The following is a 14,217-nucleotide window of genomic DNA, read 5'->3' as shown; positions in this document are numbered from 1 at the left end:
TACAGAGCTGCGTGTGGGACTTTATAAATAGTCCGTCAGCTTGAACCTTCTAGTGTTCGACTCAAAGAAGAAAAGAAAAGACTTAAAACGACAGGACTTTGAAAGAAAATAACAATAAACAAACCTAGTCTACGAAATCATAAACTCATCGTTTCATTTAATACAAAAATGGAAAGTTTGCTTAAGACTCTTTTAAACTAAACTAGGAGGCTGAGATCACCTGCAAGGACAATATAATAATTGAAAAGCTTACCTTGGTGTGAAAGGTTTCAGTTGGCCGCTTATGTGGCTGTGGTGGCCGAGCTTGAAGCTGTGGCGTCTCTGGCTTGGAACCTTCTTGTAAAGCGTTCTAAGTGCTTCTCCAATGTAGCTAAGTCCTTGTCTTCAAGTCCCCAAGCTTTTTGATGCTCCGTCCTAGTTTCTTGGTCTTCTTGGCCTTTCTCGGGTCCGGGTGGTGTGTTTTGAAGCAGCTCTAAATCTGCTCGTTGGTGGGGCAAGATTTCACGTTTGTTAGCTTCAGAATATGGACTTGGACGAGAGATCTTACCTTTGTTGGAGGTTTCCAAGTCGTCTGGTGGTTCTAGCCCGAGTGTCTTTAAATTATCGGCTAAATCTTGCATGGTCTCGACAATCTCGTTATCTGTTCGGGCAAACTTGTTTCTGTCTCGAGCGTTGGATTCAGCTGGTGATTTTGGTCAAGTGATGTCAAGTTCAGTACGATAAATTCCATCGCCAACTTGCTCTGGCCGAGGTGGTACTGATTTCTCGGCTAAATCTCTCGCGTCTCGGCCAAAGTTTCTCGCGTATCGCCTAATTTTGAGTCATCCCTTAGTTCTTCAAGTTTTAAGCCTGAAAATGAAATTATGCTCGGACTGTTAGCATTTAAATCAAAAATTGGTCGAGAGATAACCATTTTGGCCTGAGAGACTTGATCGTCTGGTGGGTCATTCCTGGCTCCCAAGTATTCGGTCTCGGTTTGGCCGCAAAGCTCGTTTAAGCCATATATGACAATCAGGTCAGGCAACAATGGGTTGTCTGGTTCTAGCGAGTTGATAAAGATGTGTAAAACCGTCAGCTTGGAGCGTGTCATGGCCCCGTCTTGGACTGATGGCATTAACTCCGGTAAGGTCTTAGGGTCGATGTCCACATCATTCCCTCCCTCTTCTAAAGGTTTTGCCCCCAAAACTTCTTCACCTGCATCAAAATAAGATAAGTCAGCCACGTTGAAAGTGTGTGAAATGTTATACTAACCTGGAAGATCCAAACGGTAAGCATTGTCGTTGATCTTGCTCAATACTTTGAATGGGTCGTCGCCTCGCGGTGAGAGTTTGGATGCACACTGACCAATGAACCTTTCTGTCCACATGTGTAAACAGACCCAATCTTCTGGCTCAAATGAGACGTCTTTTCGGCCTTTGTCTGCGGCCTTCTTGTAGACCTCGATCTTCTTTTCTATGTTGGTCTTCGCCGTCTCATACAGCTTTTTGAATAGCTCTCCTCGTCTCAATCCATCTAGATTGGCTTGGTCTACATGTGCTATAGGTCTAAGATCCACTGGAGAAAGGGGGTTAGTACCATAAACTATCTCAAATGGAGATATCTTTGTAGTCGAGTGTCTTACACGGTTATAAGCAAATTCTACAAAAGGAATACAATCGAGCCATGTACTCATATTTTTACCAAGTGCTGCTCTAAGTAATGTGGATAAGGTTCGGTTTACCACTTCTGTTTGACCATCGGTCTGTGGGTGGTAAGTTGTGGAGAAAAGGAGCTTGGTGCCTAACTTTTTCCACAAGGTACGCCAAAAATGACTGAGAAACTTGGTGTCTCGGTCCGAAATGATTGTTTTCGGGATCCCATGTAGACGTACGACCTCTTTGAAGAACAAATTGGCTATTTGTGTGGCGTCGTTTGTCTTTTCACACGGTATAAAGTGGGCCATCTTAGAGAACCGGTCAACAACAACAAAGATGGAATCCTTGTGTCTGATCTTGGGCAAACCTAAGACAAAATCCATCGAAATATCTACCCAATGGGCGTTAGGTATAGGCAGAGACATATATATACCGGGAGGGTGTCACCTGGATTTGGCTTTGTGGCACTGGATACATCCTGAACAGAACCGTTCCACGTCATTTTTCATGTGTGGCCAATAGAAATGGTCCATCATGACAGCCAGAGTTTTATCCACCCCAAAGTGTCCCATTAATCCTCCACCGTGGGCTTCACTAAACACTAGTTCCCTCATTGATCCCTGCGGAATACACAAGCGTTTATCTTTAAAAAAAAACCCATTGTGTATATAGAAAGAACCTGTGGGGCCTTTTCAGCAATCGTTATATGTTTCACCAAGCTCAGGATCCTCTTTGTATAGTGCTTTGATGTGCTCGAAGCCCAAAACTTTGGCCTCCATGGTCGCTATAAGCGTATGGCGTCTTGATAAAGCATCAGCTACCACGTTTTCCTTGCCTTTTTTGTACTTGATTACATAGGGGAAAGTCTCTATGACCTCAAGCCACTTAGCATGCCTTCTTTTAAGTGAGGTTTGGCCACGCAAGTGCTTCAAGGTCTCGTGGTCAATGTGTATGATGAACTCCTTGGACAACAAGTAATGTTGCCACGTCTCCAATGCTCTAACCAGCGCATACAACTCCTTATCGTAGGTGGGGTAATTGAGGGTGGCCCAATGGAGTTTCTCACTGAAATACGCCATCGGTCTCTTCTTCTGATGCAGCACAGCTCCGATCCCTAATCCGGAGGCATCGCATTCCACTTCGAACATCTCATCAAAGTCCGGTAACGTAAGAACGGGTGCTTGAGTGAGTTTTTCCTTCAAGGCTTGGAACGCTTCGTCTTGAGCTGCTCCCCACTTAAATGGAACGTTCTTCTTGATGACAGCCGTGAGGGTATTAGAGTGAAAGAAGGAAAGGAGAGGTGAGGCCGAAGTCAACAAGACAAGGCCGATCATCTCCAAGTCAAAGAAGAGGAAGAAGAGGAGTGTCAAGGCCAATGACATCAAGACAAGGCCGAAGACAACTCCAAGATCTCTCAAAGAAGATAAAAAGAAGACAAGACAAGGCTGAAGAAGCTATTGATCAAGTCTAGCCTCGGCCTAAAGAAGAAGAAGAACTGTACGGCCAAGTCAACTCCAAGAGGTGTCCGTACAAGTCTAAGGTTGTGTAAGGCCGAGGCCCATTAGATAAGAAGAAGAAGAGGACGCCAAGAAAGCCTAAAGAATGCAAGGACTAAGGCCCTAAGTGACAAGAAGAGGAGGGAAACGAATTCAAATTCAAGTCTGCTCTCACATGTGACTTTAGTCACATGTGACCGTTTATGAGCTGTCACTTTCAGCTCTTAACAAGACAAAAACGCTCTCTTTATGTCACTCTCAGTCTTGGCTCATGTGTTAGGGCTTCCTCTCTTCCTTTCTCTCTATAAAAAGAGATGTAACCGAGCTTGTAAATGTTACACAGAATCAATGAAGTGATTTCTCTCTTTTATCTTGTTCTTCATTCTATTTCGCAATGTAGAGTCCTTAGGGAAAATCGTTTGTAGTGACTGCCCTTAAGGCAGCCTTATCACTTCATAAACACTCACTAAACTCTTCTTTATTTGCTTCTCTCATCTAGATTACTGAGTCTTGCATCTCAAGAACACAAACTCTCTATGTGTTGTGTTCATTGCTTAGATTAGTCTCAAACTAGATGCTTTCCCTTTATAGAATCGTTTTCTTCCTCATAGATTTGATTCTACTCATGTTTATTGTGTGGATTTCATCACAAGTTGATGTTCTCTACTCTCTTGAGATCGAGTTTATTTTGTGTGGGTTAAGTGGTTTCATTCACTAAGTGAATGCTTCCACCATTTGTTGAGCTTTGTCTCATAAATCCCAACAGAGGGGTGCGGCCACGGTGCTAAAATCTTTCACAAATCGCCGGTAAAAACTGGCCAACCCATGAAAGCTTCGTACATGACCGATGGTGGAGGGTGTGGGTCATTCCTGTATGGCTTTGATCTTCTCTTTGTCCACCTGTAAACCCTGTTCACTCACAACAAATCCTAAAAACACGAGTTGGTTAGTACAGAATGAGCACTTCTTGAGGTTAGCATAAAGGCCTTCCTTGCGAAGTGATTTGAGTACTAATTCAAGGTGTGTGAGATGATCTCGTAGGTTTTTACTATATATAAGTATGTCATCATAATAAACTACTACAAATTTACTTATATATTCTCGAAGAACCTGTTTATCAGTCGCATGAAGGTGCTTGGAGCATTAGTTAAGCCAAAAGGCATGACTAGCCACTCGTACAAGCCTTGCTTGGTCTTGAAAGTCGTTTTCCATTCATCTCCTTCACGCATTCTGACCTGATGATACCCACTCTTCAAATCCATTTTGGAGAAGATAGTGGAGCCACTAAGTTCATCCAACATGCCGTATAAACGCGGAATGGGGTGTCTATACTTGATAGTAACGTTGTTTATGGCCTGGCAATCCACACAGATGCGCTAGGTGCCATCTTTCTTGGGCACTAGTAGAACAGGCACGGCACAGGGGCTGAGGCTTTCTCGTATAGCCTTTGTCCATCAAGTCTCGCACTTGGCTCTCAAGCTCTTTGCTTTCTTCCGGGTTCATACGGTAAGCTGCCTTATTTGGTAGCGGCTGGCCTGGAACAAGGTCTATCTGATGTTCTATTCCTCGTAGAGGTGGTAGCCCTGGTGGGATCTCTTCGGGAAACACATCTTCGAACCGTTTGATTAAGGCCTCTACCTCGGGTGGAAGCTCAAGTTCCTTTAACCCTGCACTAAGACATTCTTTGAAAAGCATTAATAACATAGTGCCATTGGCACTCCAAACACGGTTTAATTCACCAGTAGATATATATAGTGCTGATTTAGAAGACTTAGCCTCTTGTTGCATTCAGATTTGAAGCTCATGGACCTCGGTGGGGCTGAGTGGTGCTAGATTGTATTTGCGGCTAAGATGTGTAAAGCTGTAAAAATTGGTGCGGCCATTGTGCAAGGTAGCCTTGTCAAACTGCCATGGCCTGCCAGTAAAAGATGCCCGGCTTGCATCGGCACAACATCACAAAGCACCTCGTCCTTGTACTTGCCCACACTAAAAGGACTCGTAACTTGTTTGGTTACTTTGAGCTCGGTAGCATCGTCAAGCCACTGTAGTTTGTAAGGCCTCGGGTGCTTGATCTTCACCAGCCCTAACCTGTCTACCATAAACTTGCTTGCCACGTTAGTACATGAACCTCCATCAATAACAAGATTACATACCTTGTTGTTAATGGTGCATCGCGTGTGAAACAAGTTCTCTCGTTGGATCCGTTCCTCGGGCTGAACTTGCACACTTAGGACTCTTCTAGTCACTAAGAGATATTCACCAGTATCAGGATATTCCACATCCTCTTCATTGTCCTCTGGCTCTTCTTCGGGCTCGTCTTGAGATTCATATCCTCCACTCGGAGTGATGATCATTACCCGTTGATTTGGACAGTCTCGTGCATAGTGCCCTCGTCCCTGACACTTGAAATAGGTTATATCGCGTGTTCTAGCTTGACTAGTGTTTTGAAACTTACCTGGTTCCGGTCGATTGGTCTTTGGTGCCTCGGTGGCTTTTGATTTGAGACGTGAATCAACTTTCACGGCCTTGCCCTTGTCAATGGTTCGACTAGAACTAGCTTGCCACGGCTGGCTCCCTCGGTTCTGGTTTGTTAGCGAGGTTTTGCGTTTGATTTGTTGTTCCACCTGAACTGAAAGATGCAATAATTCGTGGAGGCCACTATACTTGACTCTCACCACTTTTCGGGCTATTATCTCTTGGAGACCGTCCACAAACTGAGCCATTAAGGCTTGGGGCAATACATGATTCAGTGCTCGGTGAGCTGGTGGTTCGAGTCTCGCGACACGTTCACGTGTATCTCTCAGTTCTTTTATCATGGTGGCTAGCATGGCCATGAGCTCGTTGTGTTGTTGTCCATTGGCGTGAGCAGGTGCAGCGTTCTCGGTGTTATCTCCTATGGTTTCTTGTAATTCTCACAAAAACAACAACTCGTCAAAGTACCAAAAGTATAATGAAACTCAAACGCAAGAGATAACTAAGATTTGAACTTAATTGTTTTTGAATTTTCTATTTTAATGTAAACAAAATGCAACAATACAAAATGATATGAAAAAAATGATTTAGAAATTTTTTTTTTGATTTTCTTTAGGCGACAAGAAACAAAACAAGGAACAATTACTCAAGCTAAGTTTTTTTTTTTAACTTTTCTCTTAGAATAACTAACCGATCTAGCAACGTATGAATGCCGAAACACAAAATAAGTAAAAAGGATAGGAGTAAGCAAACCGAAAGCAGAACTTTCGGCTCTTATACCAGATGATGTAAGAACCAGGGGGTTCTCACGGGTAATAAGGTGGCGGAGAGTCAAAGCAGGCGGTCGCCCTCTCTTTGGCTCAGTAAATGACCGATAGATCGGGATCTGACACGCAGGCGGTCGCCCTCTCGTGTGGGATCAACAGATGTTGTATTGGCGGAGTGAATACACGACACAGAAGGGAGGTTACTCTCTGATACAGTGCAGGGGCTCACGCTTGCTTGAATCTCACAAAAAAACAATGAACAAGATGAGAAGCCGCTTCTCGGAAACTTAGAAGAAAGTTCTTTCTTTTATTGATAACGGGAAAAATATTGGTGTCTACAAAGCTGCGTGTGGGACTTTATAAATAGTCCGTCAGCTTGAACCTTCTAGGGTTCGACTCAAAGAAGAAAAGAAAATACTCAAAACGACAGGACTTTGAAAGAAAATAACAAGAAACAAACCTAGTTTACGAAATCATAAACTCATCGTTTCATTTAATACAAAAATGGAAAGTTTGCTTAAGACTCTTTTAAACTAAACTACTGACGTCATTTTGATGTAGTACTTAGCCGTTGTGGAGGCTGAGATCACCTGCAAGGACAATATAATAATTGAAAAGCTTACCTTGGTGTGAAGGGTTCCGGTTGGCCGCTTGTGTTGCTGTGGTGGCCGAGCTTGAAGCTGTGGCGTCTCTGGTTTGGAACCTTCTTGTAAAGTCTTCTAAGTGCTTCTCCAATGTAGCTAAGTCCTTGTCTTCAAGTCCTCAAGCTTTTTGATGCTCCGTCCTAGTTTCTTGGTCTTCTTGGCCTTTCTCGGGTCCGGGTGGTGTGTTGTGAAGCAGCTCTAAATCTGCTCGTTGGTGGGGCAAGATTCCACGTTTGTTAGCTTCAGAATATGGACTTGGACGAGAGATCTTACCTTTGTGGAGGTTTCCAAGTCGTCTGGTGGTTCTAGCCCGGGTGTCTTTAAATTATCGGCTAAATCTTGCATGGTCTCGGCAATCTCGTTATCCGTTCGGGCAAACTTGTTTCTGTCTCGAGCGTTGGATTCAGCTGGTGATTTTGGTCGAGTGATGTCAAGTTCAGTACGATAAATTCCATCTCCAACTTGGTCTGGCCGAGGTGGTACTGATTTCTCGGCTAAAATCTCTCGCGTCTCGGCCAAAGTTTGAGTCATTCCTTAGTTCTTCAAGTTTTAAGCCTGAAAATGAAATTATGCTCGGACTGTTAGCATTTAAATCAAAAATTGGTCGAGAGATTACCATTTTGGCCTGAGAGACTTGATCGTCTGGTGGGTCATTCCTGGCTCCCAAGTATTTGGTCTCGGTTTGGCCGCAAAGCTCGTTTAAGCCATATATGACATTCAGGTCGGGCAACAATGGGTTGTCTGGTTCTAGTGAGTTGATAAAGATGTGTAAAGCCCTCTTGTATCTATTCCTGAGTTGTTTAATCTTGGAGCATGTCATAGCCCCGTCTTAGACTGATGGCATTAATTCCAATAAGGTCTTAGAGTCGATGTCCACATCAATATATGTAGCTGACTATGTTATTTTGTTGGTAATTAACTTTTTATGTTTTTGATTTTCGAATTTCTATTATGCTTGTAGGCAACTACTTTTGAATATCATCTATTTATATATTTAAATTTGTAGTCCATAACATCTGCTATTAATAGTCAATTACTATTTGTTTCTTCTTCCATATTCAAATTTGAAATTAATTGGTAACTGTTACTTAAAGTTATAAATACCCCTATAGCATGCTTGATGAACATTAATTTAGCGGTTTCTCTATCATGCGTGACAACTGATTTTTCGTATCGAAAACCGCTAAATTTTTAGTTTTAAAAGAAATTGTAAATCTCAACCATCATTACATTCCTACAACTCTTTTATTTCCACTCTATTACTGTCTTTGAAGAGACAACTGCCTCTTCCTCTTTCTTTGTCATATTTATTCGTTTACGTTTTCCTTTATTCAAAAAAATCATCTCAGAAATTCCGCCCAACCCTAATTGTACCCTGCCCCAACAAAATCTATCCCGCGCCGCTCAAAGTTCTCCACCTTTGCCGTTTGTCTTTTAGGTAAAAACATTACTTCATCTTTGGAATCGATCTCTGCTCTTCCTTAATTCATTAACTGATTTTTTTTTTTTTTTTGAATTGTTTTACCACATCATCGATTGTTTCCCCCTTTTCGAGTTGGGCATTTTCTAGTTATACAATTTTCAATTTCAAAGTTCTTAAAAGACAATTGTTCCTTCTTCTCCGTTTTCTTTTTGCATGTCATTGCCGCCAAAGTAGTCGACTTTTTATTATCGATCTATTACACAGGCCTCGTGTCAGATTTGTTGGGCTGTTACGGAGTATATACATAAATAAGCAGATAAGAATCTACCATATATATAATAGCTGGCTACTAATAGTTCCCTACATTTTTAACAATAAATCAGTATTCCTATTGATTGGTTGTTTGTTCAAACATGTATTGTGGTATTATTAGAAGCATGCATATTTAGACATATACTTATGTATTGTTAATATTTTTTGCAGTTGAAACTCAATGAGTCCATATCCAGAGAGGTTCTTCAAGTTCGGCTATGAACCTCAAGAAAGTAAATACATACTTTCAACTCAACTACCTTGATGCAATTAGCTTTGCACTATAAGACAAACACATAGCGAAGCTTATGGATTCCCAATTAAGAAAACTTTTTGAAGCTGGCAACAAGACCGCGTCGTCCGTTAGGCTCCCCATTTTCTACTGTCTAGGCAACTTGTAACCATGAAGAAGAAAGAGATTTGATATCTTCTCTCTGGGCAGCCAATTCGATTCTCGATTAGGGAGTTTGCAATTGCTACTGGTCTGGATTATTCGACTATACCTTCGTCCTCTGAGGCTGACAAAGATGAAATCAAGAAATACACTAAACAGTTATTTGGTGCTGAGAAAAACACCACTTGTGTTTGGATAGCAATCACCCTTTTGGGCTGCCCTTATAAGGACAAAGAGACTAGATTCAGGCTTGCTTGTCTACTTCTAGTCGACGGGATTGTCTGTCCCACCTCAAAAAATACAAAAATTAATGCTGATCACATCTTGATGGTTAAAGACGTGGACGAATTCCTTTCTTATCCTTGGGGTCGTAAATCATTTGACATCACAATGGAAAGCATCAAAAGTAGATGTGGTATTCTGTCAAATCTGGGTCAGACCACCTGTGCGTTTCAAGGCTTCTTACACGCTCTGCAGATGGTTGTTCCTGCTTGTGCTCCCACTTTCTTGACAAATGATGTTAAGGGAAAGGGTGTTAAACACATTTTAGCGGATGATGAAGAGGAGGACGATGAGATTCCTCTACTACGTCCGGGAGCACAGAAGCCAATTCAAATCTAGATGAATTATGTCAGGATGCTCGACTAAGACGATAAGGTAAAAAACTATTAGTAGTCACTTAGTTGTCTACAAAGCATGTATACTAATTAGGATGAAGGAAGTATGTCACTATTAATAGTTGTCTACTATTTTCAGATTGATTTCAAACACATTCTCGACGATGAGGACAATGTCGTCAACGAGGAGGAGGTGTTCTACCCAGATGAAGTAGATGACCCCAAGGTTGAAAATTTGTTGAGTGCCATTGAACATGGCGATACATTCACACATAAGACCTGGGTGGGCGGTCAGAAGGCCTCTGAACATAGCAAGCTATCAAAGCCACAAACATCGACATCCTTAAAAGTGTATTGCAATGGGGATGATCCAGTTGACTCTGCAGCTTCAGCATTTTTTGAAAAGGTGGTTACTGCTATTTCCCCCATTATAAAAGCAATAAAGTCACTAAAATCTGATTTCAAGATCCTTCAGGGTGATGTGAAGACGGCCATATCGGAGCTTACCTTTTTACGCACCGAGATTGGTAAAGTAAAACTTGGTGATGTTCCTAATCAAACAGCACCTGTTGAAACCTCTACACAAAAGGCAACAGATGATGAAAACGATGTCTGATGAGCCTCGGGGTCGCAGGTCTTTTGCAAGTCCGTTGGTCCGGAGTTTTAAATTTATAAAAATCCTAATGTTTGAAAGTGCACAGATGTACATTGTAGGATTTAGGGTGTCGATACACAGGAAATATGTCTAATCTGCAAGGAAACACCAAACTGGGATTGTAAGTGAAATCATAAACTCATGGGGGTTTTGAGGTTTTTGGTTACGAGACCTAAACTAATCCTAATCTAATATTTACAGGAAACTAAATGCAATGCAAATGAATTGCTAGAGAATATCTAAAGGGTGGTCGACTCAAACTAAGGATTCTAAACTCATAGTGGACGACTTAGATTTCTCTGGTTTACTCTAATCGATGTCTAAGCATTTCCAATTAGCTTCCGGCGATTTATCCTTATCTATTTCTGGGATCTGCATGGAACTAGAATAGGTATGTGTATGACTAACCAACTCTCATCATCTTAACCAGCAAATCACTTAAATCTGACAATTAACTCTCGCTCTCATGCCAGAAATAAGATCATGCATTTATTACTGAATTCGTATGCTCACATCTTCTCTGCAAGTAGCTTTTGACTCCTGTATAGACTATGTTCTTCTGAAGCTAGGTATGGATAATCTGATACAGCACTCTCGTGGTTCTGATCGATCCTAGGCTCAGAGAATAGGTCATGAATCTACCTTCATGCATTATAAACAACTTAGAAGAGATGAGATCCAGAATATGGTTTAGAAACTTAGAAATCCTAATCGAACCTAGAAGCAGAACGCTGACATTTCCATGGAGGATGCCGGGAAAGACGATGCTGGTAAAGATAGAAATGATGGGCTGGCTAGTAATGAAGTTCCACACATAGGAGGGGATACTTTCGTTGACGCGACCATGGCTTCAAAAAGGATAGATGAGGTGCTTCAAGATATCAATACCTCTGACCTTATCGAGTGTGATAATACAGATCTCCCCATTCCGTCAATTCCTCCTGCAGATCCAACTTTGGTGGAAGCTAATGTACAGGTTTGTACTTGCTTATCTGCAACCAACTATTTTCTATTAGTTTAGGTATACAAATCGTCAATCATTTTTTCAATTCGTGTTCTCGTCATGTTCAGGCACCCGTGGAAAATGCAGACCTGCAAGTTCCGATTCCCGAGTCTGATAAAGTTGCAGTTTGTATTCGTCTACTAAAAGTCAATAACTATATAATCAGATAACTTCATTCATGTAGTGTTTCTGTGTAGGCTGTGAGGATACTGCATTTCCAAATTCAGAATCGGCTAACGAGCAAGTATGTAATTACCTATTAGTAGCTAAATATTTAAAAATTTAATATTTCCATTACCTTACACTTTATGTTCAGGCAAATGAGGTTAATGCAGGCCTCCCAAATCCCGATTCCGAGTCCGCTAGAGATCAGGTGGGTATATATCTATTACCAGCGGACTATTTCGAAATCTGAATTTTTCATTACCCTTACATATATGTAGTAGCCTATGTCTTTACTGTTTTGCTTCATTTCAGGTGCCCGATGATCACGTTAACTGCCCAGATCCAGTCACAGAAGTACCAGGTGAGAAGGTATGTTTTCGCTTACCAGTAGTCGAATATTTTAACTAGTGTTGTAAACAGTTCCCCTTTATTTAATGGAGAAATTTCTAGTCGACTACCTTTTAACCATAAAGGTATTACTTAGGAATCATTGTACCCAGTAATCGACGATCCCCCATCTTTTTCCCTTGGGCTAACTCAAGAAGAGAAGAACCTTGCCGAATCTAGACAAATAGAAGAGGAGGTGAGAAGGGTTTCAGACATTGCTGATTCTTCTAAAAGCATTCCACCAATACGTAAAAGCGTCCGCCCAAGGGTTCCAGCATCTACATCTGAAGACTTTGTGTACCCTCAGAACAAGAAGAAAAAGACAAATAAAACAGTAGACCTGTCTTCTTTTTTCCCAAGACCCACCGAAGAACTAGTATCCCTCCTTGAAGCAAGAATTAAAGAAATGAGGTATGTACTCCTATCTTTTTTTAAAGTGTGTAGAATAGCTTACTATATTTGAATGTTAATGATTCATATATTTATCGTAGAGTTATCCCCCGTTACGGCGTTAATCTGACTCCGAACATCGTCAATTAAATAATCTCTCGTACGAAGTTATTAGCACCCTGGTAACTCATTGGATATTTGTCGACTTTGAATAGTCATATACTTATTTATAACAATAGATAATAATATACTACTTCATAGATTTTAAATAATAATGGACTACTACTTTATTATTTGGCAATAGGGCATGAATGCGATAATTGCCTGTATCCGTGATCAGCTGTGGTTAACCAGAGGAGCTCATCTAATGAACTACAACTTTGTTGAGTTCGGTTTAATCAATGAAATTGTGAAGCTGCATGCCTAATTTGTTTCTACCTCGAGGAAGACCAAGATTAAGCTCCCCAAAGGTGCGGCCGCATATGTCAAAATCAGGCAGCCTTGGTACACAGCTATCGCTCGTGTCTACTGCCCCTACCAGGTTGACAATAGGCATTGGGTTGGTCTTTGCATTGATTTGAAGGCACATGAGATAGTTGTTCTTAGCTGTAGCAAGGCGTTTAAGGAGTTGAAGCTTAAGAATCTCTTAGTTCCCCTTTCTGTATCACTTCCATACTTCATCAAGAAAGATGCGTACAATCAAGAGATGTGGAACGACACCCTTGACGCCTTCAACCTTTCCATTGCTAAGCCTATTTTTCAATCCCCAAGTTCAGGTATTCTATTTATATCTGTTATAGTCAGTTACCTTGTATACGTTTATTTTTAGTTAATTACAAATTTGATTTATCTCAGGCCATAGCGGAGCGTCACACTCATGCTACTTCAGATGCACACAGAGAACATATCGGTCGACCGTGTAATTGACGACAATTTGGTGGAAGGTGACGACCCTCCTACTTCAACCGATACGCCTGCTTCAACCGATCCGCCTGCTTCAACCGACCCGCCTGCTTCCACTTAAACTTGTACGTATGTTGTATTATTTTCGTTTTGATAAACCTTAACTTACTAGTATGACCTAAGCAAGCAACCAGGCGCCCATTCCCAGTTCTTTCGTCCGATGACGCGTTGCTCCGAGCTGAGCTATGTAAGAATCGGAGCCGAGCCTGGAACGGCCGATAGTGGACCCTATGTTCGAAGCCAGATGTTGTCTAATTAGACCACGAATTACTCACAAAGAAAAAAGGAAGTGAGTTAGAGAAAAAGACAAACTGAATCTTGAATTTCGTATAGAAAGAAAAGATTCACTTCTATTCTCGGAGTAGCCTAGCCTCCTCCACTCCAAAGGTCACTTATGGAACTTTGTGTTGTAACAATATATAACTTTTATTTTATTAACGTCGTCTACTCGATAATTGGGGTTGTTATGATAGTTGGCTACATTTTGTAATTTATATCACAAAAATCAGGAATATTACATAGTCATCTATTTGAATTTAACTGAACTCATTGTCTACTAGTATACTAATAAATTGACAAATACATCTGTTCAGTTCAAAGTTACGTTAATTGACAACTAGTCTACTTACTTAGTACTTTTAAAACATAAAATCAGAGAATAATGGTGCATGAAATCAATAGGTCTCAAAAACAAATTAGACATAAGTAGACAAAAATAGTTCAAAAACAGGAAATAAGGTCTCAAAATAGCCGAATAATATCTCAAATTAAAAAAGAAATTCCGTAAAAGGTCCTGCTTGGGGCTTTTGTTGCCTAGTGAATTGTTGATAAGTGAATATCGACAAGGGGTAAAACAGTAATTTAGATCGATAAATTCGGGTCTTATTAGATCGAT

At 41.1% G+C, this 14,217-nt stretch overlaps 2 protein-coding genes across 2 annotated transcripts; one reads left to right on the top strand and one right to left on the bottom strand.

The window, feature by feature from the left end:
- Positions 1-3,924: 3,924 nt before the first annotated feature.
- Positions 3,925-7,544, bottom strand: LOC112084348. The gene is made up of 6 exons (XM_024153468.1): positions 7,287-7,544; positions 6,294-6,297; positions 5,037-6,032; positions 4,598-4,797; positions 4,241-4,485; positions 3,925-4,039 (listed from the first exon to the last, which is right to left on the bottom strand). Exons 1-6 carry the CDS (start codon positions 7,542-7,544, stop codon positions 3,925-3,927), a joined length of 1,818 nt encoding a protein of 605 aa, XP_024009236.1.
- A 774-nt stretch (positions 7,545-8,318) lies between these two features.
- LOC112084665 lies at positions 8,319-13,825 on the top strand. Its single transcript, XM_024153956.1, has 14 exons — positions 8,319-8,451; positions 8,920-9,799; positions 9,899-10,165; positions 10,235-10,535; positions 10,616-11,390; positions 11,486-11,542; positions 11,615-11,661; positions 11,734-11,790; positions 11,895-11,943; positions 12,067-12,380; positions 12,461-12,541; positions 12,664-12,900; positions 12,966-13,135; positions 13,215-13,825. Exons 5-11 carry the CDS (start codon positions 11,157-11,159, stop codon positions 12,507-12,509), a joined length of 807 nt encoding a protein of 268 aa, XP_024009724.1. The 5' UTR covers positions 8,319-8,451; positions 8,920-9,799; positions 9,899-10,165; positions 10,235-10,535; positions 10,616-11,156; the 3' UTR covers positions 12,510-12,541; positions 12,664-12,900; positions 12,966-13,135; positions 13,215-13,825.
- Positions 13,826-14,217: the final 392 nt, after the last annotated feature.

The sequence above is a fragment of the Eutrema salsugineum genome, unplaced genomic scaffold (assembly GCF_000478725.1).
Source record: "Eutrema salsugineum unplaced genomic scaffold, Eutsalg1_0 scaffold_4, whole genome shotgun sequence".
Lineage (NCBI taxonomy): Eukaryota > Viridiplantae > Streptophyta > Magnoliopsida > Brassicales > Brassicaceae > Eutrema > Eutrema salsugineum.
Note: the sequence above shows the minus strand (reverse complement) of the source record. Positions and strands in the feature narration are given on the sequence as shown.